At 35.0% G+C, this 24,924-nt stretch overlaps 4 protein-coding genes across 6 annotated transcripts; 3 read left to right on the top strand and 1 right to left on the bottom strand.

The window, feature by feature from the left end:
* Positions 1 to 240: 240 nt before the first annotated feature.
* LOC103845626 (F-box protein At3g26010) lies at positions 241 to 3,424 on the top strand. The gene is made up of 2 exons (XM_009122504.3): positions 241 to 2,434; positions 2,544 to 3,424. The coding sequence occupies exons 1-2, from the start codon at positions 2,005 to 2,007 to the stop codon at positions 3,296 to 3,298; spliced, it is 1,185 nt and encodes a 394-aa protein (XP_009120752.1). The 5' UTR covers positions 241 to 2,004; the 3' UTR covers positions 3,299 to 3,424.
* LOC103845627 (F-box protein At5g25290-like) lies at positions 349 to 1,338 on the top strand. Its single transcript, XM_009122505.3, has one exon. The coding sequence runs from the start codon at positions 349 to 351 to the stop codon at positions 1,336 to 1,338; it is 990 nt and encodes a 329-aa protein (XP_009120753.1).
* A 1,970-nt stretch (positions 3,425 to 5,394) lies between the features above and the next one.
* LOC103845625 (serine/threonine-protein kinase TOUSLED) lies at positions 5,395 to 10,187 on the top strand. Its single transcript, XM_009122501.3, has 16 exons — positions 5,395 to 5,909; positions 5,983 to 6,084; positions 6,161 to 6,355; positions 6,599 to 6,649; positions 6,844 to 6,951; positions 7,048 to 7,092; positions 7,696 to 7,808; positions 8,033 to 8,099; positions 8,206 to 8,275; positions 8,407 to 8,501; positions 8,598 to 8,777; positions 8,859 to 9,069; positions 9,158 to 9,422; positions 9,527 to 9,581; positions 9,659 to 9,820; positions 9,898 to 10,187. The coding sequence occupies exons 1-16, from the start codon at positions 5,673 to 5,675 to the stop codon at positions 9,991 to 9,993; spliced, it is 2,052 nt and encodes a 683-aa protein (XP_009120749.1). The 5' UTR covers positions 5,395 to 5,672; the 3' UTR covers positions 9,994 to 10,187.
* Positions 10,188 to 14,025: 3,838 nt separating this feature from the next.
* On the bottom strand, positions 14,026 to 17,392 carry LOC103845624 (beta-glucosidase BoGH3B). 3 transcript variants are annotated; one of them, XM_009122499.3, is made up of 10 exons: positions 17,192 to 17,392; positions 16,734 to 16,964; positions 16,447 to 16,651; positions 16,268 to 16,358; positions 16,055 to 16,197; positions 15,463 to 15,706; positions 15,284 to 15,388; positions 15,011 to 15,193; positions 14,725 to 14,929; positions 14,026 to 14,653 (listed from the first exon to the last, which is right to left on the bottom strand). In XM_009122499.3, exons 2-10 carry the CDS (start codon positions 16,951 to 16,953, stop codon positions 14,169 to 14,171), a joined length of 1,881 nt encoding a protein of 626 aa, XP_009120747.1. In that variant the 5' UTR covers positions 16,954 to 16,964; positions 17,192 to 17,392; the 3' UTR covers positions 14,026 to 14,168. The 3 variants fall into 3 exon arrangements, with proteins under 3 accessions (XP_009120747.1, XP_033138598.1, XP_009120748.1); XM_033282707.1 differs by having other exon boundaries at positions 16,734 to 16,958; positions 17,188 to 17,384; XM_009122500.3 differs by having other exon boundaries at positions 16,734 to 16,958; positions 17,192 to 17,364.
* Between the last annotated feature and the right edge of the window lie 7,532 nt (positions 17,393 to 24,924).

The following is a 24,924-nucleotide window of genomic DNA, read 5'->3' as shown; positions in this document are numbered from 1 at the left end:
CTCCAATCCACCTCTATTTTTATCTCTATATTTTTTTCTAAAATAGAGAAACTCTATTATAGAGGTGGATTTGCTCCAATGTATACCTCTATAATAGAATTCTTCTATTTATAAGGGAAAATATAGAAATTTGCTATTTTTATCTCTAAATATAGAGGTAAAAAGTAGGATTCTTCTATATTTTTCTCTAAAATAGAAGAACTCTAGAGACATATATTGGAGTAAATCTATTTCTATAATAGAGATTTCTATTTTAGAGAAAAATATAGAGATATACATTGGAGATGCTCTTATACACACCAAATTATTATGGGAAGTTATTTTTACACACAAAACAGCCTCTTGATAATGAAGTTATCTTCTTCCCTCTCGTCGGCGTTAAGCGGATCTCCATGGCTGATGCTTTCTCCCGAAGAAGGTGGTTGTATGCTGTACAATCCAAAAGAAGGCAATATCGAAAGGGACCTGCTGGAAGACTTTCCAGGGTGTCGAGTCCTGGCAAACTCGGGTAACTGGTGCTTGGTGTTAGATTCTGGATCCAATTTATTTATCGTAGACGTGTTTAGCAAGGAAACGATCCATCTCCCGTCTCTAGAGTCGATTAGGTCAACTACTTGTCCTATCAAGCGCGTGGGTGATGTTGTGAGGGGCCTTTTGTGGGTAGACAAAGGGGGAAAAGATTACGTTGTGGTGTGGTTCTTCGACCGCGAATATAACCACGATTGCCTAAGCTTTTGCAAGAAAGGGGATACTCACTACACCGACATCCCTCTGTTTGACCGAGACGCTCACTGGTATAGGGGTTTATCCGAGATGGTGCTACGGGGTTACACTCTTTACATCACAACAAGTCGTCGTTTTGTTCGAGTCCTAGATCTGTCTGGAGGACATGAGCAAGGTTACTCCTCCTTCAAGGAGACTACCAGGCCATTCCCAATGCTTTCTTGTTATGAATCATGCGATTCTAGCATTGCGGTTACAACATCAGGAGAAGTTTTGTTGGTTGAGAGTGATCCATGGAATAGGACCTGGTTCCGCGTCTACAAGAAGGATCCTGATATAGAAGACCCGGATTCCTCCTGCCACACGGTTCTTGAGGTGGATTCTCTTGGTGGTGAGGCCCTGCTTCTTGACTTGGGTTTCACCGTGCCTGCTGACGATGCCCTTGGCATCGAACCAGACTCCATCTATTTCACCCGCCACTACCGTCCCAGCCAATGGAAAGGCCGTGACCTTGACATCTGTGTGTACAATCTTGCCACCAAATCCTTCAAACGCTTTTCTGATCTTGATGTCATGAATCTCATGGATGCTCGATGGTTTCTCTCTGAAGATTAACTCTTGCTTTTTTTTTGGTCTTCTTTGTCTTATTTTCCTTTTATTTATGCTTCTGAACAAAAAAAAATATGATGTTGACTGGCTTCCCTCTGTTGAATCATCAACGTATATCTTACTGGACATTTAAAATTTCTTCTATTAGAAGTATTAACATTGAAACGTAGTGAGTGGTGGAGAGCTCTGATGTTATTTATTTTCACTTTTGTTTCTTTTAGTACCAAGCTTCGAAAGTCATTTTACTTCAGTTTCAGAGAAACACAACGTTTATTCAAAGAGAATGAGTAGATAACTAGTTTGCTTTGCGCTTGAATCAAAGTCTCACAAAGTCCAATGCGCTCGTTAAATTCATCATTAATCTTTTCTGTTTTTAAAATACTATATTTTAGCAGAAAATCAGTATACAGTTTAATATTCTATTTTTTGAAAAAATAAATGGACTATATGGCAGATCCTACGGCTATACTTTATACTATAAACCAAAACCCTTTTATATTCAGTAACGTAAATATAATATTTACAATTTTGGTTCCTTTTACTTGGGTTTATTGTGCGTATGTGGATCTGTATATCACCTCCTTTTAGTTTAACGCAAAAAGTTAGCGTAACACCTCAGTAAGTAAAAAACCTAGAGACCTTAATCGTCACTTTCGCTAGAGTCCATCTCCAATGGCGATGGAAACAAAAACACATCTCTTGGAGGTGTTGCAAACAGAGATTCTAGCGAGATTACCACTGAAAACCATCTCCAGATTCAAATCAGTCTGCAAGACATGGAAATCGACAATCGAGTCTGCGTATTTCCGCCGTCTCTTTTTATCTCTGAACCGAAACTCCTCCTCTTCATCATGGTCGCTCATGTACGCACGAGACGAACTCGTAGTTTTCCATGGTCACAAAACATGGGATCTTCCAAAATCTCCGGTTTCACTCATCCCACACTCTTTCAGAAGCTGTTATATCGGCGACTGCGAGTATAGGGATTCTTCCGGTGGATTGGTTTTGATCACAGACGTATCTGATAAAGCTTCCTGCTACGTGGGGAGTCCAGTTACACAGCAGTGGGTTAAAATCCCTCCACCTCCTTCTGATCCGACAGGTGATTCTCGTGTGTTTGAGCTTTAAAGTGATTAGGATAGCTTCTTACCATGCAACGAATGATTATCTCTCAAGTGACTTGAGTGTGTTACTGTATTCCTCCGAGACAGGGATCTGGACTTCCAAAGTAATTCACATTCCTCATCAAATCGGCAACATGTCTAATATCAACCTCAACGGTAGACTCTACTTTGGTTGTCTCGGCGTGCTTGGAATACTCTTAGCTCATGATTTCTATTCTGAATCCGATCAATTCCGGGTCGTTCAGTTACCGGACTATCCGGATTACAACAAGGACTACAAACGAACCTTGACTACATCAGGAGGCTTTGTCATGTATGTCAGAACGTTAGCAAAAAAAGAAGAAACTGTTTTGAAGATTTGGAGGCTGAGCAACGATGACGACTCTTGGCAACTTTTGTGGGAAGTAGGCTTCCCGATTACCGGTAACTATGCACCAGTGGCAATGCATCCATTTGATGTCGCTGCTGTTTATCTATGGAGTCGACATGATCATCATTTGGTATCATGTAACTTGCTGAAACGAGACTACACAGTCCTGGGGGATGCATCTAATGACGGTCATCAAGATTGTTTTATTGACAAGTCTGTTTGTAAGCTGAGTGTGGATGAGTTATGGCGATCATCATCATATTTAGACGAAGGCTTGAACTTTCAAGTTTGTATCTGGTTGTTCCAGTTCGTGATCCCACGGTGGGTGGAATCAGTGCCTCGTCCTCCCCAAGCTGAGATGATTGATACGACTTCACTACTTTCTTACGCTGCAGCAACACATGGGAGAATGATGAAGGATATTGAAGAAGCGGAGTACTTTTGGAATGAGGTCGAGGATGGCCGGATCTGAAATTTTTGGAGCTATCAGTATGGTTTTATTTGTTGTCTTTTGTTACTGTTTTATAATGTTTCGAACTATGCTTTGTTTTCAGAGCGGTCTCTGGTTTCGGTAATAAAGTAATACCAGTGTTAAAATAAAAACAAAAATATGTTACACCCACCAGAAACAGCTGAATTGGATTTTAACCAATGACATTGCTCTATGAAATGCTTTGACGCCTGAGCATCTAATCGTATGTTTACCCTCTTCAATAAGAAGAAACAATTCTTAGGAACCAAACTTGGCGTCCAAAGCATGCAATCCATTAACATAAGTCATATTCATTGGAAAAAAAATATCGAGTGACCGGAAGCTCACCAAGAAGCTACTTGGTAAGGCGGATCCCCAAGAGTGTTGTGACCAAAGACACAAAAACCGCAAGTTGTATCAGCAACAAGGTAGTGGCCCTCAACGCCCCTTTGGTGGGACGAGTGAAAATGGAAGAGAAAGAGTTGTTGCGTGAAGGCAAGACTCTCGATTAAGTTAATGAGTTCCCTATGAGCGAGCCATTGGTTTTGTTTTGTCGAGGATGATGGCAAAAGTTGCATAGGTTATGAAGGTAAGGGAGATACAAGTGTTAAAAGTTATGGAGTTTGATGGGATGGTTCCATCTTTGGGATCAAACAAATGGTTGGTGATTATTGAGTTCCATAGAAATGAAAAGCGATGAGCATATTAATGATCAAGAGAGGCTCTAAATATCTTGGTTTGAAAGAGGAAACAACCATGCACACTTTGGATTAGCGGGGCCTTTAAAACCATTTATGATTTTGGATGCAGAGAAATTAGTTTATGATAAGGTTTTTGGATGGTTTTTCTCTACTTGTTCAAGCAATCCATATAAAACCATAGCAGCATAACCAAGTAAGTTTTAGAGCACAGAGCATTTTTCATATTTCAATTCAACCTACCTTCCCTCTGTTGAATCATCAACACATATCTTACTGGACATTTTAAATTTCTTCTATTAAAAGTATTAACATTTTGTTTACATTAAAACGTAGTGAGTGGTGGAGAGCTCTGATGTTATTTATTTTCACTTTTGTTTCTTTTAATACCAAGCTTCAAAACTCATTTTACGTCAATTTCAGAGAAACACACCATTTATTCAAAGAGAATGACTAGTTTTGCTTTGCGCTTGAATCAAAGCAACTGTGAATTCTTTTATGGACGTTGTCCCCCTTAAGCATCAAATGGTGTAGCCGGAGAAGGGCGTTTGTTCTTCCCGTACTAAAATTACTATTGATTTCTTTTTATTTTTAAAATAGAATTAAGCAGCAAATTTGTATATACAGTTCAATATTTTGGGTATGAATGGTGACCAGAGAACGGCGAGGAATAATGCATTCCCTAACGTTCGTGAAAAAAATCACCATTCATAAGGAATAATAATTCTCTCTCATTCTCTTTTATTTTATTTTTTTTTTGCAGAGAATTAAAGAACAAAAGTATTCCTTGTTAAAAGTGATAAAGAACGACCATTCCTTTTCATTCCTGCTATTTTATTCTTGAACATTCCTTTTTAATTTGTTCCTCGTGTTTCCCGAATGTTGTTAAAAGTGATAAAGAACGACCATTCCTTTTCATTCCTGCTATTTTATTCTTGAACATTCCTTTTTAATTTGTTCCTCGTGTTTCCCGAATGGTCACCAGTCAGACTTTTTGTCTTTTTCTGAAAAATATAGATGGACTTAGACTACATACATATACGTTTATATAATGTGATTTAAATATATATATATAAATTTAAAGATACAATTTTGTCGATAAGAGTTAATTTAAATAAACTTTTTAATGAAGAACATTTTAAAAATAAAAGTATAGATTTTGTTACTTCATAATAAAATATGTTAATTTTAAAAACAATTTTATTCAAAGATCTAATTTGAATAAATTTTAGGTTAAGAAAACTCTGTTGTAAATTGTTTTTTTTTTTGTCAACTCATTAAGTTGGTTTTGAGCAAATTACATAAATAAAGTTTTAAAATAATTAAATCATAATAAATATTTTGACATTATTACAAAGTGTGGTAATACATACTATTGTTTAGATATTTTAACTTAGTTATAGATTTTTCAAATTAGCGAAGAAGCTTCATGAGTCCAGTGGTTTGACTTTGATTAAAACTCTATTAGTGCTCTCATAATTAGTAATAACATAATTATTATTCAGAGTTAATTTTTTGATTTCAAATTAATTAATTACCCGATCCATTGACCCAAAGAAAAAACCGGATCCATCTTATAGTGTTGTTGTGATCTATGGTGATGGCCTGTGCTCTCTTTCCCTCCTAATTCCTTTAGGGTTCCTCAAATCTCCTTACTTCCTTCTTCGCTCCTCTCTATGTTTGAGAAGCCTGCTCAAGCGTTGGCAATGTCGGATGAGATGGTGATCCAATTCTCCTCCAATTCTTCCAATCAGTCCGATCACTCTCTCCCCGACAAACTCGCTAAGCTCGAGGCCCGCTTGACCGGCAAAACCGCCTCCTCCGCCAAGCCACTGCAGCTCTCCGTCTGGTCATCTCCTTCCACCGCCGCGGCGGGATCGTCGGAGGCCTCTATCAGTGATTCCGACGACGAGGTTGCTTTCAATGTTTTTCTTTGTCAATATTAATAATAATAATAATAATAATAATTCAGATTCAGTGATTCAGAATACAGGAGACTTCCTCATCCGAGCCAATACCAAAAAGCGCCACAAAGTTCAACACTTTAACAACACCACCACCACCTCCACTGTTGTTGAACTTGCTGAGGTACTATTGATGATCGGTTAGTAGATTTTTGTGGTGTGTGTGTTTGCTTCTAATGAAGGATTCTGTTGAACTGAAGCCCCAAGAGGCGGCATCCGATGGAAGGAAAAACGAGGCTGAGACCAAGACTGGCCTTGATGTAACTGTAAGTAAGAAGAAACAAGGTCGAGCTCGGGCTTCGTCAACAGGCAGAGGGCGTGGTTCTAAAGCTAATAACGATGTCACCAAATCTCAGTCTTTGGTATCAGCTCAACTTAATGTCTCTGATCACAAGGTTAATGTTATGATCTTACATGCAACACTTCTTCTTATCATCGAGGATTTTTATATGAGTCATGGGTTTTGTGTTCTAATCTGAAGTATAACCTTCTGTGGCCTATAAAGGAAAATATCAAGCAGGGCAAGAAAAAATTAAGATAATTTCTCACTTTGTCGAAGAGAATCTTTATCTTGATTTGCGATGATCTTGTCAACCAGAGACAGTCTATTGATATAATTCTGCATTTTTATTCTTCAGGATTTGGGGCCTGATGGACAGCTCAGGAATGGTGAAGGCTCTCGCCATGATGTAACTTTCTCCTATTGTTTCCTTTACTCTCTAGTATCTTTTGCCTAAGAGAATATGTTATATCTACGACTTATCTGCATCTTATATGTTTGTTAGTATAATTGAACATGATTGTTATATATGATTATCCTCAACAATGTAAACATAACATTATATCTTTCTTTACTGAGTTCTTTTCCTTGTTTATAAATCAGGACGATGTGTCATCTTTACGTGCAAAAATCACTGTGCTGGAGGAGGAATTATCTGAATCTCGACAAGATTCTTCTGAGCACCAGAATCTTATACGGAAGCTTGAGAATGTATTGTGCGAACGCCTTTTAGATTTAGCTGATTCTGGTTATGCTGTTACCATTTTTGCCTATAGTCCCTGTTAATCTTAATCATGATATATGCAGGAGTTAAAAGATCTAAAAGATCAGGAACAACAAGTGAAGCAAAAGGTGGGCAAACTTTTCTGTTTCCGTGACCAAATAGGTTATAAGAGGTCCTATTATCTTTTTTTTTTTTAAATGTCCTACCTAGTATGGCATAGTTCCTTAGTGTTGTCAAGGATTCTGGGAGAATCTTAGATTAAATAAATATTATTATCCGTAAGAAGTATGGCAGTTCTATCCTGAGAAAAGGAAAAACAATGATAGTCTCCTGATTTGCTTAGAATACTCGCTAAATTTATTTCTGCTAGAGAATTGAAATATCTATGAATGGTTGGATCTTGCCATTGTATATGTCACATCTGTACTCCATGTGCAGGGCTCTTTTCATAGAGCATGTATTAGTATTTCTCTAAGTAATTTAAGAGAAAATCTATTGCGGAACCGATGTGTAGTGGCTAACATTTTGGCCTTCTAGTGACTCATAGTTGGTGGTTTTTAAAACCAATTGGGTATAGAGTCATGTCAGCTTGGTGTCTAAACTGGTAGAAATTTTGCACATCCTCTAGGAATATTCTTGGTGAAGAAACTGTCAATTTCTCCGTAATTTTCATATTAGCTTGTACATTCTAAATCAAAACATGCGGACAACCTTTCTTTTTCTTGATGCAGACAACTAAAGTAATATCTGACCTTCTAATATCTGTTTCCAAAAGTGAGAGACAAGAAGCAAGGACAAAAGTCAAACATGATTCTTTGCGATTAGGCAGCGTTGGTGTACTCAGGTCTGCATAATGTATTTCATATTTGGTCTTAGTATATATTTCTTCAAATTTGTGATCTTTACATCAGTATGAGAATCATTTATACATTTCGAATGGAGTGAGTTAGTCTCACGTTTCTCCATAACCTGTAGCTTCAAGTTTTTTTTGCTAGGTTGCGAGATTATTATCTTGTATTTGTGATTTAAAGTTCAATCTTTCAGCTGTGACTGCTTTGGTCATTTCAGGACGGGAACCATCATAGCTGAGACATGGGAGGACGGACAAATGTTGAAAGATCTGAATGCTCAACTTGTAAGTTAAGCTGTGTAGAGACTAGAGAGACAAATTTATCAAACAATATAAGTAATCCTGCAGTGTTTTTTTTTTTTTTTTTTCTATATAAATTTGCTACGAGCAGAAACAATTGCTGGAAACCAAGGAGGTTATTGAGAGACAAAGAAAACTCCTAAAGAAACGACAGAATGGTGGTATGTTTGTCTCCCTATCCTTCTCACTTTTTCAGTCGATCTGTGATCTCATGTAATGTATGTTGTCTTTTCTTTTCCTAGTGCAAATTGTAATTATGTTAAGCACCCTTGGCTTTTCCATTTGGCTGTAGATAAGAGTGACGGGACTGATTCAGAATCAGGAGCACAAGAGGAAGATATCATCCCCGATGAGATTTACAAGTCTCGCCTTGCTAGTATCAAGCGGGTATGCCCCTCCTTATGCATCATCTCAATTTCTTACTTTTTCTATGTTGATTATTTTCTTGTTTCTTATGATACATCTATTGATTCAACCGTTCAGGAGGAGGAAGTGGTTTTGCGTGAGAGAGAGAGGTATGAACTGGAGAAGGGTCAGCTTATAAAGGAGATGAAGCGCATACGAGATGAAGATGGTTCTCGGTTCAACCATTTCCCAGTTTTGAATTGCCGATATGCGCTTCTAAATCTTCTTGGTAAAGGAGGATTTAGTGAAGTCTATAAGGTCAGAACATTGATTGACACCATTGTTTTTACGTGTGAGAGATATTTGCAGTAGTTTGATGATATTAGGGATTTTGAGCAGGCATATGATTTGGTGAATCATAGATATGTTGCGTGCAAGCTTCATGGTTTAAACGCTCAGTGGAGTGAAGAAAAAAAGCAAAGTTACATCCGACATGCCATGAGAGAATATGATATCCATAAAGATCTTGTGCATCACCACATTGTCCGGCTTTGGGATATATTTAGAATTGACCTGGATACATTCTGCACTGTTCTGGAATATTGTAGTGGTAAACCAAACATTCTCTCTTGGTAGATTAATGAAAGATTGGTGTGTGGCTTCAGTTCTCATTGGTCTGTTTTCAATTTTTAATGCAGGAAAAGACCTTGATGCGGTTTTGAAGGCAACACCTAATCTTCCTGAGAAAGAAGCAAAGATTGTCATTGTACAAATAGTTCGAGGCCTTGTGTATCTGAACAAAAGATCACAGAAGATAATTCACTATGATTTGAAGCCAGGGAATGTTCTATTTGATGAGTTTGGAGTCGCAAAAGTGACTGATTTTGGTCTTAGCAAGATTGTGGAAGACGATGCTGGTTCCCAAGGAATGGAGCTTACATCACAGGGAGCTGGAACCTACTGGTTAGCAATCTAGTTTTAGTATATTCTCGATATGATTTTTCTTACTCTCTTCTACTTCCTGACGCCATATATAGCTAACGAGGTTGAAAAATCATGAATTTCAGGTACTTGCCCCCAGAATGTTTTGAGCTTAGCAAAACTCCTATGATCTCATCAAAGGTTAGCGAATGGTTCAATGGTATCTTTATCAGAACGTGTTAGGAGTATTGTGGTCCTAAATTATGCTCTATGTTCAGGTTGATGTATGGTCGGTTGGTGTTCTGTTTTACCAAATGCTATTTAAAAAACGACCCTTTGGACATGACCAAAGCCAAGAACGGATACTACGAGAAGACACAATCATTAAAGCCAAAAAAGTTGAGTTCCCAGCAAAACCTGCCATCTCAAATGAAGCAAAGGTAGTTAAGCTGTGCCGTAGAACAACCAAATGGTCATAATATTTCTCCATGGTCACTCACTGTTGCATTTTCTGCAGGATTTGATTCGACGATGTCTAACATATAACCAAGCAGATAGGCCCGATGTTCTAACACTGGCACAGGATCCGTATCTTTCCTACACTAAGAAATGAGAATGTGTAGTCGTCACAAACAAACCGGAGATACTCCATGTCCTAGATTGTTTTCTTTTTGTATAGATTATAAAGATTTTGTGTTTTTTTTTAATAAAGTTTTTGTTTGTTTATTTAAATCTTTTTATCTCCCAGGTACCTTGCATATTAATTTCCGGTAAATTTGATTAGGCTGTTTTCCTATGCTCCGTACATCAGAATGAGTTATTTTTCATATAGAAAAAAATATTGATGGTTATATAAAAATTTATGATTAAGCTGTAAATGTTTTGGTATTATTCTCTAATTCTATAATAGATGTTACTACACATCATTTGACAATTTTTTTTAAAATCAAAATATTAAGATAACTGTACTGGGAGGTGCATGTGTGATATAATATAATATTATGTAGTTTTAGTTGAAGGCATATATATAGTTTCATTTTAGGTTTTAATAATATATGGTGCTATCCAAATAAAGTATAATTTATTAAAGAGAAAAAGACTAGGATAGCACCAAACCAAGTTTATGTTCCCAAAGTAGCACTCAAGGTTCAAAGTCACAAAAATAGGTTTCATTAAAGAGGTAAATATACATTTATACCGCTTGGGTTAATTAATCCAAACCTTAGGGTTTAGAGTTAAAGGGTGGGGTTTTGGAATTAGGGTTTAAAATTTTATAAAAAAAAATATTAAAATAAAAAATAAAAATTTTAAAAACAGTTTTAAAAAGTATTTTTAAATTATAAAAAGAAAATTTGAAAAAAAAAAAAAATTTCGAAAAAAAAAATTATAAAAATTTCGAATCTGAAAACATATAATCTGAAACTATAAAAAAAAACTCTTTTTTTCATTTTTTTAATTTTTATTTATTTTTGTTTGTTTATTTAATTTTAAACCAAGGGTATTAGGGATATTTTACCCTTTAATGAATGTCATTTTTGTGACTTTCTCCTTCTAGTGCTATTTTTGAGACATAAACTTCAAAAGGTGCTATTATTGACAATTGCCCTTTATTAAATTTTCTTTTAGGATTTTCTTTAAGATGATTCCCTAAATAAAAAACACATGAGATAAATCATGACTTCTATTATAATAGATAACTAGATTTATAACTATCTAATTTTTAAAATGTATAAGTTATTTATAGTATATTTTTTAAACTTTGATCTTATAACATATTTTCTACAACATTATTATTCTTCAAAGTTATTAATATAAATTGCTTATGATTTTATACATTATTCACTTTGTTATTAGTTGTCAATCCAAAATATTAAAATTTAAAAATACATAATAGTACTAATTAGTTATTAATTTAAAAAATCTTATAATTTATGTAAATGAAAAATATCCTTTTGCGATTTCTAAATTTTTTGTGGGAAACAATTAAGTTCATTACGATAAGAATAGTTGTATATGAAGATATATTCAACTAAATTTTGAATTAAAAAAATATACAATAAAGTGAATATCTTCATATAGAATATTTTCAGTTTCTTTTGGAGTAAGATATTCTGTAAGTTAGTTGTGAAAAATTATTGTTGAATATCTAAAATAGTTCAAAATTCACAGATTCACTTATTTGCCTTGGCAAATCTTCTCAAATGTTTGTTGAGTATTTTTCAGAATATTAAATTAATGATTTGTAGTTATTATACTTAAAATGAAATTTTCAAATATACAATTTTATTTCATATATTTTTTAAGTTTCTACGATTACAAATGGTAATTTGACAGTAAAAATGGGATCGATTCGCTGCTTGAATTGCAAGACTCTTTATCACCATTAAAATTTACGAACCATTAACACATACATGCAGAACTGAAAGGATGAGCTTTTGAAATTAAATATACAAATCGGATTGTTTGCATAATTATTATCATTATGAACTGGAAGATTTTTTTTTTATCATCATTACATATGCGTGAGATGAGAAAACAAATTTTTGTTGTGGTTTAACTCGCAAGTTTAATGGTATGTGCACGAATACAGAAATTAAAACTAAAACAAAGTAAATCAACAAATATATTCATCAACAATCACATGTGTAAAAAGATCTGTGTATTTTATATATTCTTAATAATATTAATCTGTATAATGATGTTTCAACATTTATTGTTAAGATTGGTCAAAATTTATTATTGGGATGATAAATATAAAAATAGATTTAGTACACTTTTTAAAAGTGTAAGAGATGTTTTAACCTAATTATCATACATGAAAAAATAATGTGATATCATTTAAAGATTTGTTGATTTACTTTACAAATTATAATTTAATTTATCAATGTAAAAATAATACATGTTAAGATTTTAATGAATTGGTCTAACAACTTTTTAGCAGTAGATAAAAAACATGACTCTAAATTAATAGAGTAAAGTATTTTATTTTATATCTGAAATAGAAATGAATATTTGTTTCTAACAAAATCTATTTAAAATATTTGAAAAAGTAAATTGATATTATCGTTAAAATATAATTTAAAAGTTCTAGAATTTTTAGATTTCTTTATAAATTAAAAATAAACTAACTTTAATTTCTAATGATATTTTATGATAATTAATTTTCAGAAATAAAATTTTAAAGGATGCCACAAAGATTTTGTTAAATTTTCTTTTACAAAATCTTCATTTTCATTTCAAATAAAAAGATGAAATATTAGAAGATATTATAATTAAATCATGTAAAATTTGATAAACTTTCTAAAGAATGGTCCAAATGAAGAAAACACACATGAAATAACTTATAACTTATGTATTAATAGTATAGATAATTTGTTCTTGTATATTCTTAGCGATTCTTGAAATAACAATTTTGCCTTGTCATCAAAAACTTTTGACGCTCAAATCTCTTTCTGGTTTAAGAGACTTCTTTCCAGATTGTAGAAAGCAATGAATCATATCTCTAAACTTGCTTGCAATGATTTCTGGAACCATATCAAGCTTACGGAAAATGTCCACAATGTCAAATTCATCAACTGTCTATAAAAAAAACAAACTTAAACAAGCAAAATGAAGCTCTTTGACTTCAAAACCGCTGAAATAACACAATACCAAACCATTTTCTCATAGATATTCAAAGGAAAATAAGAATGTCTTACCAAATCAATGTTTTTTTTTTCGAAACAGTCTAGATAACCTCATGCTTCTTCTCTATAATTGATAATCTAGAATCACAAATACCAGAAAATAAACAAATAGAGCCATTAAACAGCAGAAAATCACAACAAACCATGACATGATGCGAAATCTATACAACCATTACATTTCTCAAGAATTCAAAAACAAGACCATGAATGCAAACAAATCCTAACAGTACATGAACCGACATTGATAGGAAAAAAAAAAGAATTCACAAGTTACATAACATTTGTGATGTTTGGTGACCCGATTCCTTCGATCAAACAAATTTAGAGAGAATCCGAACGAACCAAAGAAAAGGAATATTGACTCTCCTCATCTTCGACAAAGAAATCTCGAGTACACCACTTATCTGAGCTCATTTACATCCTCTCACATCTTTCGACCATTGCTTTCACTGCTCCATCATCCACTTAAACCTTTTCAACATTTGTTTCAACGTCATTCATATACTAAACCACAACAATGTCGATCCATTCGAACAAATGATACTTATTCTACAACACCAATTTCTCAAATCACTTTGTTTTTCAATATCAATTAACAAAGAAAAGGTCTTAAGAAACAACTAAACTCTTTTGATTCATAAGGACAACAATAGAACAATCTACCCGGTTTTTATTTTGTGTATGAAGTTCTAATTATCTTGTTTCTCTACATTGACACTTTCTCGGAATTCCTCCTATTCTCAGAAGTTCTAATAGGATCCGTATCTTTCCTACCCTAAGTAATGACAAACCAGAGATATTTAAGGACCAGGTCCTACCTAGATTGTTTTCTTTTTGTATAGATAGTAAAAGTTTTTGTTTGTTTATTTAAATCTTTTTATCTCCCGGTCCCTTCAAACCATATTAACTTCTGGTGAATTTAGTTAGGCTGTTTTACTATAATTACGTAACATGTACTATATTCTTAAAGCTTTGAATAGAATATAAACTCAAAAGTTGAGACAGGCTCCAAATCTTTCTGCCGTGGTCTGCTTCTCAAGTTATACAAACTCAAATGTGATCAGTTGAATAACTAAACTTATTGCTTCGGAACAAGACAAGCCTACAACTTGGATGGTTGTGTGGTCAACCCAAAACCGAACGGGTACAACGGGTCGTAGTGCTGGTCGCCAACATTCATCGGCAACTGCTCCACCGACTTAAACCATGTCCGAGCCAACTTTCCAGTGAACCCATAATCACCAAACAGAGCATCAGCAACCCCTTGACCTTCCGTCCCCGGAAGCCAAGCTGCCACAAGGGCATCAATGGTCGAGACATAAGGCTCCATCACCACGGGACGCCCAGAGACAACAACCACCACACACTTCACTCCTCCGCACACGTTCCCTATCGTGCTCGGACCAGGTTCACTTATGGTCAGGTTTGTGCTGTCCCCATACATCTCAGCATAAGGCGGCTCACCCACGACCACAACGGCGTAGTCAAATTCACCAGACTTGACGAAGTTTGCATCGGGGTTTTGGTTGTAGACGACTTGTGTGGTTGGAGCCACTGTATTCTTCACAGCCGCAAGGATCGTTGTACCTGTGAATCATCAAAACCAAACTCAGGATAACTAACATATGTAACATTAAGTTCTGTATTAGTAAACATACCAATGGTGAGGTCGTTGCCGTCAAGGCCTTGCCAAGTGATGGTCCAGCCACCACATTGATACCCCAAGTTATCAGCGTGTGTTCCCGCCACAAGGATCTTTCCCGTCTTCTTAGGGAGAGGAAGCAACGGTTTATCTCCTTTCTTACCATTCTTGAGCAGCACTAGAGATTTCCTCACGGCTTCACGAGCTAGCTCCCTGTGTTCCTGTACAAAATTTCAAAAGTGCTTTTGTTCAGTTCCATAACTGATGATGAGTAAAAGAGGAGGATAAAACAAACTACGGACCTTGCTACCAAGTTGGTTGGCAAAGGTGAGATCAGCAAGTGGCTCCTCAAAGAGTCCCATTGTGAATTTGACCCTTAAGATTCTCTTCACAGCGTCATCAATCCTGCTCATAGGGATCAGATTACTCTTTATCTGGCTGTTGATTTCATCTATAAACTCTGTGTAGTTGTATGGCACCATGATCTGCATCACAGAGAGACACACACAACAATCAAGTAACCAAATGGAGTGTATAACAAATAAATGTGAGGCAGAATCACTTCTTAGACTAACCATGTCGATTCCAGCGCTGATTCCAGCGTAAACGGAGTATGAATAGTTAAGATGAGGAGGATTCGTGATCCTATCAATCCCCTGCCAATCCGAAATAACAAAACCCTGCAAGGACACAGAAAGAAGAGCTTTTAGGACCAAAGAACAGCCAAGTGCATCCACATGTATCAATTTCTTACTCTGAACTTCAACTTGTCCTTGAGGAAACCAGTGACGAGTTCCTTGTTAGCATGCATTCTCAAATCGTTCAAGGCAGAGTATGACACCATAACCGTTGCAACACCCTTGTTTATAGCCTTGTAATAACCAGGCATGTGAATTCCGTATAGGCCATTTGAGTCAATCACAGTGTTGTTCTCATCTATCCCTCTCACTGTACCTCCATCTCCCACAAAATGCTTAGCACAAGCCGCAACTTTTGATCTGTAACCGTCACAAACTCATTTAGATAAACTCAAGATAAAAGACTGAAACGAATCTAACCAAACTTATACTATCTCCTCTAAATGAGTGGGACAGGGACTGTTTAGATGCTTCAGACTGGTCCTACAGAGGCAAAGACTCTTTAAGAACTTGTCTGAACCTACTACTATAGATAGAGTTGAAACATGTCACGTGTGAAATTGACAATCACTACATTGATTCATCTCTTATCCAGAATCTATTAACACTCAAGGACCAATAAGTTCAAAATAAAAGCCCCCGTGATCATGATGACCCGAGGCTTGTCCCCCACTTTGATCATCAAGACTCAAACATAAAGATACTTACTTTCCACCGACAAAGGGAACACCTCTTCGCTCGGTAGGGAGGTCACCTTGCAAACCGGTTATAATCTCAGTCATCTCCTGGACTATTCTATAATCCTCACTATAGCTCTCGTAGCATCTTCCCCATCTCGGATCCCTACAAACCTGTCAAAGTATAACACTATTAATCACACAGGTTTCTTGATCAGACTACTTCAAACTAGTATATACTTACTGCAATGCAGGGAGCAAAGGCATATGGGATTCCAGTCGCTCTAACTTCAAGTGCTGTTGCTTCCCCAATCCTCTTAAGAAGCATAGGATCCCTATAAGATAAGCAAAGTTGTTCTCTGCTTCACTGCCTTACAAAAGTTTAGTTATAAAGAGTTAAAGGCCTTGATGGGAACAACTTGCCTGGTGACTCCAAGGCCTACATTGTGAGGGAAAATGGTGGCGCCGTACACGTTGTTGTGACCGTGGACAGCATCAATCCCATAGATCATGGGGATCCCAAGGCGGGTGGAAAGAGCAGCCTTTTGAATCTCATTGACCATGTTCACCCAAGCTTCAGGTGTGGCCTTTGGTGCAGGCACACTTCCTCCACCGCTCAACACACTCCCTACACATACATCAAAGATAAACCCCCACAATGTCAACTAACTTAGACTTAAACAGAGACAGTTCCTAAGATTTATACATACCAATGAAGTAGTTCTTCATGACATCAGGAGTGGCGACGGTGCGTTCGATCTGAACCATCTGACCAATCTTCTCTTGGAGAGTCATACGGTTCATCAGGTCCCTGATTCTTGCACCCAAAGGCTGCTTTGGGTCTTTGTACTTTGGAGCACCCCCAGTATCAGCAGCGGCCAGGGTACAGAACAGCAGGAGAAGACATAAAGCCTTACTCAAAGTCTCCATTTTTTCTACAACTAACACAAGTGCACATAATGAGATCTAAGCTATTAGTCAGAGGAACTGTTCCATTGTCTATCAAACAAAAAAAAAACTTAAAATAAGAACAAAACCCAGATGAGAAACTCAGTCAGGAATCTTTAATGGTGTTGATATAAAAACAGACTAAGGTATTTGAAATCAATACAGAAGGAAGAAAGGAACAAACTTAACGATTGGAGGAAGAGGAAACAAAGAAACTTACAGTCTTGGAAATGAGGTTTAGGGAGAGAATCTTCTTGGCTGGCGACTGTATAGTAATCTCTCTTCTCTGCGAAACAGTGGAGTGAGAGAGAGAGAGTGAGATCTTGGAAAGTGTGCTGCTTACTCTCTTGTTTTTTTTTTATAAAGCACTCGAAAGTTTGTTCTCCTTTTTCTCCACGTCCCTTCACACTTTTTCAAACATTTTACCCACAAAAAAAATCGTACATTAATAGTTTAATACTCAGAAGAAGACTCATTTAATTATCTTTGTGGTTTGTCATTTTAACTAAGTTTTTAAACAAGTTTTTAAACAAGTTTTATTAGTTATCAAATGTGGCTTTCACATGCAAAACGAATTGCTGAACCAATTACAAGGGCAAGATAATATGAAGATTACATTGTTAGTTGCTTACTATTACTGTCTGGCTCTACCAAAATGAAAACCAGTCATTGTTATTATTTGCCACTATAACATTATGTTAATGGTGGATAAACTTATCTGTGACATTCCACATATTAAAATTCTAAATTTAGAGTAAAATCACACATGAAAATCAGCATTATGCAGATTATTAGGATGTTTATTTAAATAAGAGAAGAAAACATGAAGTATTTAGAGATAATAATAATTATCCACTCTCGTGAGTCTCAAAGTTCGGCACAAATAGTGGGGAAACTCAAGTGAAAAGTACACATCATGAATTCGTATTTGACAATCAATCTAATGGCCACATATGAAATTTACTTAAATATCATCATTTTCGTTTTTGACAACTTTGCTATAATGCCCAAATATGCGCCAATGACTTAATATGTAGTATTTGAACTATAGCTTAAACTAAATATTACATAAACAGCATTATTTATTTAACGATTGCGTAAAACTATAAGTTTTTTTTGACTGAAGTAAAACTATAGTTATCTGTTTATTCTCTTGTTTAATTCGAAAAATATTGGTTTGTCGTGTTTTGACTAGGAGAAAACCGTTACTTCGCTCTATTTTTTCAGCTTATAAGTTATAACTCATGTTATGAACAAAGAGCGTAGTCTATTATTGCAAAGCCAGTGGTATTGGACTTGGGTGGTAAACGAATTTGTATATTATTTGGAAGAAACAAAACTAGTAGTATTTGGTTATTGCTAAATGGATAAGACGAGAGAATATGCTACCCACTAACGACTAATAGTAAGGTTGACTTGGAAGAAAACAAAAGGGAAATTGCTACTCACTAACGACTAATAGCACAAAACATATGGCAACACCGACACGTGTGAAGATGCTTTCAGTGTCCAAACCAAAAATCTTGGTTTGGCTCAGTTCGGTACACTCGGTTCGGCAGAAACTGCAGAAGTATATACAAGGTCTTTAAAAGGGAGGTGTCTTCTACTACTGACACTGTTACATGGATCCTTCAGAGGACATAATAACAACTCCTGATGGGCCTAATCTGTACACACATTCTTTAGTGGGCTGATATGGTTTATGTTGTACCTGATTTGACTAACAACTACTTGGGATCTTAATTTGTGTATGAAACTATGGATCATCTTTCACTTTCAAAAGCAATGTTGTTCTTTTTTTTGGACAGAGTTGGCCTTTGGGTATGACAAAGTCTAAAAAGCTTCTTTCATAGTGTAGAGCCTCACTGTCACTCTGTTTTTTGATATATAATTTTCTTTAAAAAAATATTTGGTTATGTTTCTTTTGCTTTTAGAAACGGTCGCTATTAAAAAAAAAAGGAATAATAAAGATGACCAAAAAGAGTCCAATAAACTAAGATGTGATATCCTTAAACTAAACAGATTGATTGAAAGAAGATATCATCAATCGTAGACCAAGTTACTGACATTACGATATATGCAAGCTATCATAATACATAGACAAACATTAACCCTTACCTTAATCTTTGTTTTATTTTACGAAACCTTAACCTATACAAGACATTACAAGTCGTTTGTCATAAAACTTAAAATATCACTGATGATTTTCTTTTAAGAAAAGGCATAGTATGTACTTATGACAATGTCTACAATGTTTTTTTTAACCAAAAAACATCGGATATAGATCCATCTCATTGGACCGAAGAATAGATAGAGCACGTCAAACTAATTCTCGTCCGGTCATCGATGATCCAGCTCGTAGCTTTAAACATGGTCCTCTTTAGAAGTCTAAGCAGTACACCGAGTGAGTTACCATTACCAAATTCTACAACTTTTAATAAACATTTTTTTACAATTTTGAGTGAAGACATGTGTGCCATCTCACGGTTCTAAAAAGATAATCAGTCAGACCATCTCAGACAACTGTTGAAAATGTCAATAGGGTTGTAGACTTGTAGCATTTGAACACCTCAACTGCACATGTAAATGTGATTCGTTCGAGGAGATCAAAATATGATTAGTTAAAATTATCATATTTTTATTCTTCCCCGTTCAAATTATCACAGAAATACACAAATACCACCACCACACCAGAAGAGATTAAAACCATATCCACCACCAAAAAAAAAAAAAAAAACCATATCGCTTTCTTTGAAGAGATTATTGGCAAAATATACCATATTGGAGCAGAAATTTGAAAACTACCCAAATCCATAAAAAAAACTCTCTTTTACTGTAGACAATTGTGTACCACTTGACTATTTTACCCCTAGAGGAAACACACGTAAGACATAAAGAGGACTATTGTTGGATTTGGTTTGATCTCTCCAAGGACAAGCGTAGGTTACTGTTCTTTATACGTGCATTCTAACAAAACATTCATCATTGTCGCTAACCTATTTTGTAGTTGTTAACAACTTTTGTATCATTTACAACAATTATTTACGATATTTTACAACCACTAACCATCAGCGGCAACATGTTTTGTAACATCTAATCTAACATGTACCAGCTAATGGCAATATATTTTGTAACAGCTAGCACACCATGTGACAACTAATAATAGCTATCATGTAACACCTTTCTAGCCATTTTATCGATTAACCACAAGTTTATTTCGTAGAAACTAACCAAACATGTATCAGCAAATGGTACCTATTTGTAGATTCGAATCAAACATTTATCGGTTAACAGTAATCTATTTTTTTGGTGTAATTTATTTGGTAGAAGCTAAAAAAATATGTATCAGTTAACATCGGAGTAGCTTCTACTCAGAAAAAATAAAATATGAGGAGTAAATATGTCTGAAAGGGTTAACTCATATGATATCCTTCATAAATTTCAAACAATGATATGCGACAATAACCACTACAAAATGTCAATGAGGTAGATATATCTGAGTTATGTTTGACCAACTCGTGTAATAAGGCAACTAGTCACTCAAAAGAGATAGAGAGGGAAGAGTTGACCTTTGAATAAGAGTTTATCCAAAGCAGATGCGGTGGATTCGTCAAAAATTACGGTGGCTTTGCAGTGTAAAAACTCTCAGATTGGCGGTGGAAAGATGGTGTCGGAGACGTTGATGAACGTTGATCTCCATGTATGCAATCGTCGTCACAATTGACAGAGATATTCTTTTTTTTTTTGTCAACTGGGAATTTTATTAAAGGACTAAAGCCCAAATCGAACCAAAGCCCAACAACAAAAGAAACGAAAGGCCTAAACAACGGCCAACTATACATCAAACTTCTTGGGCCGTCAGCCCAAAAAGAAAACCGTCGAAGAAGAAACCCGACAAGCAGTACCACGTGTTCGAACGCCCTGCGCTCAGTGAACACGCGTCAGACCAAAAGCCAGCTTGCTTCTCCCGGAGGCAGAGAGGAGCTACGACGGATCTCCACCGTCGGCGGAGACAGATTAGTGAAGAAAGCTCAGACGGAGCGATCTTCTCAAGATCCAAGCCGCACACCGGATTGACGCTTCAAAAAACAATCATCTACAATCAACTCAACAACTTCGCTCATCCAGCATGAACATCGGTCATCTTTAAAGATGAGAATAAGCCTGAAGATGAAACGACCTTAACCAAAAGGAGAGAGAAGAAATCGAAGCAGAGAGAAGAGAGATGATTGAGCGGTGAAGAGACAGGAAGCGTAAATCAACGAACCGGGATAATCCCGGTGAGGAGCCGCCATCACCAATCGAGAAGATCGCGATGCGGAGACAAAAGTCGGATGTCCAACACCGAGAGATCAAGCGAGGACACCGAAGATAAAAGTCGGACGACCTCAAAAGGAAACAAGCGTCGCCAGAGTCAGATCCGGTCGGAGAACACCGAAACCGGAGATAAACAGCCGGACGGAGCCGGCGATAAACGGATCGCCTCTCTCTCTCTAAAGATTTTAAAGAGATAAGAGAGAGAGAGCTCTCCTTTGACAGAGATATTTTTGTTTCACCTATAATGTGAAATAAGATAATTGACTAAGTTAATAGATTAAACAAGTGGTCCCACCGTCTGAATTTTCTGACATCATATCTCAGGAGAATATTTGGAGAGAGCCTAGAAGATTAGAAGTATAGGGATATTAGTGGAATTTTGAAAAAGTGTATAGTGCCACGGGTAGATCTCTAATTATCATCAAAAGCGTGTATATGGCTCCTAAATTCTCTTCTTTGAAAGCCCAAATAAATAAATTGTGTATAATATCAAGAGTATAATATCAATCCCTTCTGGACCACACTTGCCCCGATAGTGTCAAGTGCTAACCATAAATTCTATTTTGGCTGCTCCTGACTATTTCTTCAAGGGCCACATCATAATACGTAGTGCTGGGAATATGAATCATTATCCGCGGACCCCGTCCTATTTGACCCACTGCAGGGCGGATGCGGATAGAGTAATTTGAAAAATTTGGTTCGCGGGTGCGGGTGCGGGTTGAGTGATTTTTATGCGAGACGGGTGCAGATCAGCCAAAATTCAGTGCGGGTACCCGCCAACCCGCAAAAACTAAAAAAACAGATTTTTTTTGAAAATATTATTTTTAAATAGAAATTTTTTAAAAAATAATTTAATTTTAATTATAAATAGATTAATATTTATTATTTTTAATAAAAAATATTTAAAATATTAAATTTTATTGTTATTTTTAATAAAAAATATTTAAAATATTAAATTTTATTGTTATTTTTAATAAAAAATATTTAAAATATTAAATTTTATTGTTATTTTAATAAAAAATATTTAAATTAATAATTTTTAATATTATTAATATTATCCGCGGGTCTAGCGGATCACCCGCGGGTTTTAGCGGGGCGGGTGCGGATTTCATATTTTTTTCTTGCGGGTCAAACGGGTCAAATTTTTTAAATAAAAAAAATCAGTTTACCCGCGGGTTGGCGGGTCAGCGGGGCGGGTTTGACCCGCAACCCAGCTCTAATAATACGAAATCAAACAGACAAGGTCATATGTCATATCTCTTTTGTGATGTGTATTTTATCACAGTTCGGATTAATTTGTCGATTTGTCAAAGTAATTGACGTATAACAGTTATAACTCCGTTTTTTGGGTCAAAAACTCCGTTTTCAACCACAATATATACTTGTATGACTATTCGTAAGAAGCTATTATAATTAATAGTATATCATTATCTTACGCTCAATTTTTACCAATCAAGTTGAGCACAACTGAAATATTTTAAAGCTATTTTTGGCTGAATACAGTTAAAAATGACAGAAAATTTTCCACTTGACAAAATGAAAGTAAAAGTTCAAGTTCTCTTTCTTTATCTTTTTGCCTGTTCATTTTCTCTTTCTTTTATTTAAATTTTACTCTCTTTGTTTTAAAATAGTTGATGTTTTAGTTAAATACACAATAACTAAGACATTCATTTTATCTACAAAGTAGCATTAAAAATATAAAATAAAATTAATTCAACCAATTATTACAAAAATTATAAAACATTATTGGTGACACAGTTTTCAGTAAAATTAAAATTAATATAAAATATCAAAACATTATGTATTTTGAAACATTAAAAACTTTCCAAAACATCATTTAATTTAAAATTGAAGGAGTATTATTTACTCTAATCATTTGTTTTCTTTTTCTCTCAGTTTCTTTTTTTAGATTACGGTCAGTTACGCTAATGTATACTCATCACATCCTTATAGTTTGCATAAGATATCATTAATTTTAACCATTTGTTCAAATAAATAGTGGAAGTTACTTTGTTTCCAATACCAGTGATAACACATGTACATTGTAAAGTTTAATCAAATATATCATATTTCTATATATCTTAATGAATCTGAAAAAATTCAAAGAAATAACTTAAGTAAACGACCAATGATTATTTTCAGGATAGTAATCTTATTAGATAGTTAACTCACATATAAACACGAGTATTTTATTATCTTGTAAGGTAATTGACCTTTTGGAAAAATACAAGATATTCGCAAATCAATAGCCGTCCACTGTAAGCTTCAAAGAGATTGATAGATAGACAGATCAGAAACGCCATCTTGGCTAAGAAGAACCGGCGTAATTTCAACACCCTGACGAGTATCTGGCTAACCCATGAATAAAGAATTATCTCAACTTCAGTTGTAGTAAAAATTAAGCTCTCCTCTGTTTTTATTTTTTTTGGCTTAGGTTTGCTTCCCGCTTCAGTTTTTGTACAAGTACAAGCACTCTCATTTTGATAAATGAAATTCACATCCTTATCAAAAAAAATAGCGGTCCACTGGTAATATTAAATACACCATACATTTTCAATAAAGCTGAAAATTTTATTATTTAATGACGAACGTTCATATATACGACATAATTTTATTTTAAAAAGAAAAAAACAAAAGTAAAAGTAAAAAAACCAGACATGATTTATCGTGAATCAAGAATCGTGCGCTTGATCTTTTCCACATATTAAACTGCACTATACATTTTCCGGTGAAGTTGAAAATTGGAGTATTCAAAATGATTGTGTGTGTCTGTCCTATAGAGTATCTCAGATGACGTCGTTCAAGGTTCTTAGAGCATCTCCAACCCCACTCCATATTTTACTCCAAAATGGAAAAAATGGAGTGGGAAATGGAGTGATGAACAAAAAATAAAAGCATTACTCTATAAATGGAGTAATCCTTTTATTTTTTGTTCATTACTCCATTTTCCACTTCATTTTCTCAATTTTGGAGTAAAATATGGAGTTGAGTTAGAGATGCCCTTAAAGTTATTCACACGTCTCTTTTGTAGTTTATACCAAGAACCTTATTCTGCTGCCTGCTGGTTATGGCAAATTCTTTTATACCTAAAGGCATCTTCAGCAGTATACAATAATATTCTCTATATTTCATTTTAAAATAGAATAATTTTATTATAGAATTAAATTTGCTTCAATATAGAGTAATATTGTTTTTTCTACTCCAAATATAAAGTTAAAAACATTATTTTATATTTTACTATATTATAGAGTAATTCTATTATAAAGAGAACTATTTGAACAAATCTAATTCTATAATAGAATTATTTTATTTTAGAATAAAATATATAGAATATTATTGTGTACTATCGAAGATGGTTTAAATACTTTATTGTACTGTCAATCTGGTCTTGATATCCATATCTTATGTATTCTTTCATTTTTCTTAGATGTATGGTTTGTTCGCTTCATGTTTAAGAGTTGTTTTATGTTTTTCCTTACTTCACTATGCTATAATCCTTTCTCTTTTTATTAATGAAAAATTTTGGTCCAGAAAAAAACTTATATTCAAGTTTATGGAAACACAAGTCAGTCATTCTTTTGTTATTTATGGGTTCAAAGTTCAATTTCAAACTAGACATTTAAACAGTTTACCACT

Source organism: Brassica rapa, chromosome A10, assembly GCF_000309985.2.
Source record: "Brassica rapa cultivar Chiifu-401-42 chromosome A10, CAAS_Brap_v3.01, whole genome shotgun sequence".
Taxonomy (NCBI): Eukaryota; Viridiplantae; Streptophyta; class Magnoliopsida; order Brassicales; family Brassicaceae; genus Brassica; species Brassica rapa.
This window is presented reverse-complemented; position numbering and strand designations above follow the sequence as displayed.

What these genes read in the sequence shown, in the direction of transcription:
- LOC103845627 (XM_009122505.3), top strand. Translation starts at nt 349, where the DNA reads ATGAAGTTATCTTCTTCCCTCTCGTCGGCGTTAAGCGGATCTCCATGG.
- LOC103845626 (XM_009122504.3), top strand. Translation starts at nt 2,005, where the DNA reads ATGGCGATGGAAACAAAAACACATCTCTTGGAGGTGTTGCAAACAGAG. An exon ending in ACCTCCTTCTGATCCGACAG is followed by an intron (nt 2,435 to 2,543) that starts GTGATTCTCGTG and finishes CCTCCGAGACAG; the next exon opens with GGATCTGGACTTCCAAAGTA.
- LOC103845625 (XM_009122501.3), top strand. Translation starts at nt 5,673, where the DNA reads ATGTTTGAGAAGCCTGCTCAAGCGTTGGCAATGTCGGATGAGATGGTG. An exon ending in AACAACAAGTGAAGCAAAAG is followed by an intron (nt 7,093 to 7,695) that starts GTGGGCAAACTT and finishes TTCTTGATGCAG; the next exon opens with ACAACTAAAGTAATATCTGA. An exon ending in AAGATCTGAATGCTCAACTT is followed by an intron (nt 8,100 to 8,205) that starts GTAAGTTAAGCT and finishes TGCTACGAGCAG; the next exon opens with AAACAATTGCTGGAAACCAA.
- LOC103845624 (XM_009122499.3), bottom strand. Translation starts at nt 16,953, where the DNA reads ATGGAGACTTTGAGTAAGGCTTTATGTCTTCTCCTGCTGTTCTGTACC. An exon ending in AGGACAAGTTGAAGTTCAGA is followed by an intron (nt 15,389 to 15,462) that starts GTAAGAAATTGA and finishes GTGTCCTTGCAG; the next exon opens with GGTTTTGTTATTTCGGATTG. An exon ending in TCAGCGCTGGAATCGACATG is followed by an intron (nt 15,194 to 15,283) that starts GTTAGTCTAAGA and finishes TCTGTGATGCAG; the next exon opens with ATCATGGTGCCATACAACTA.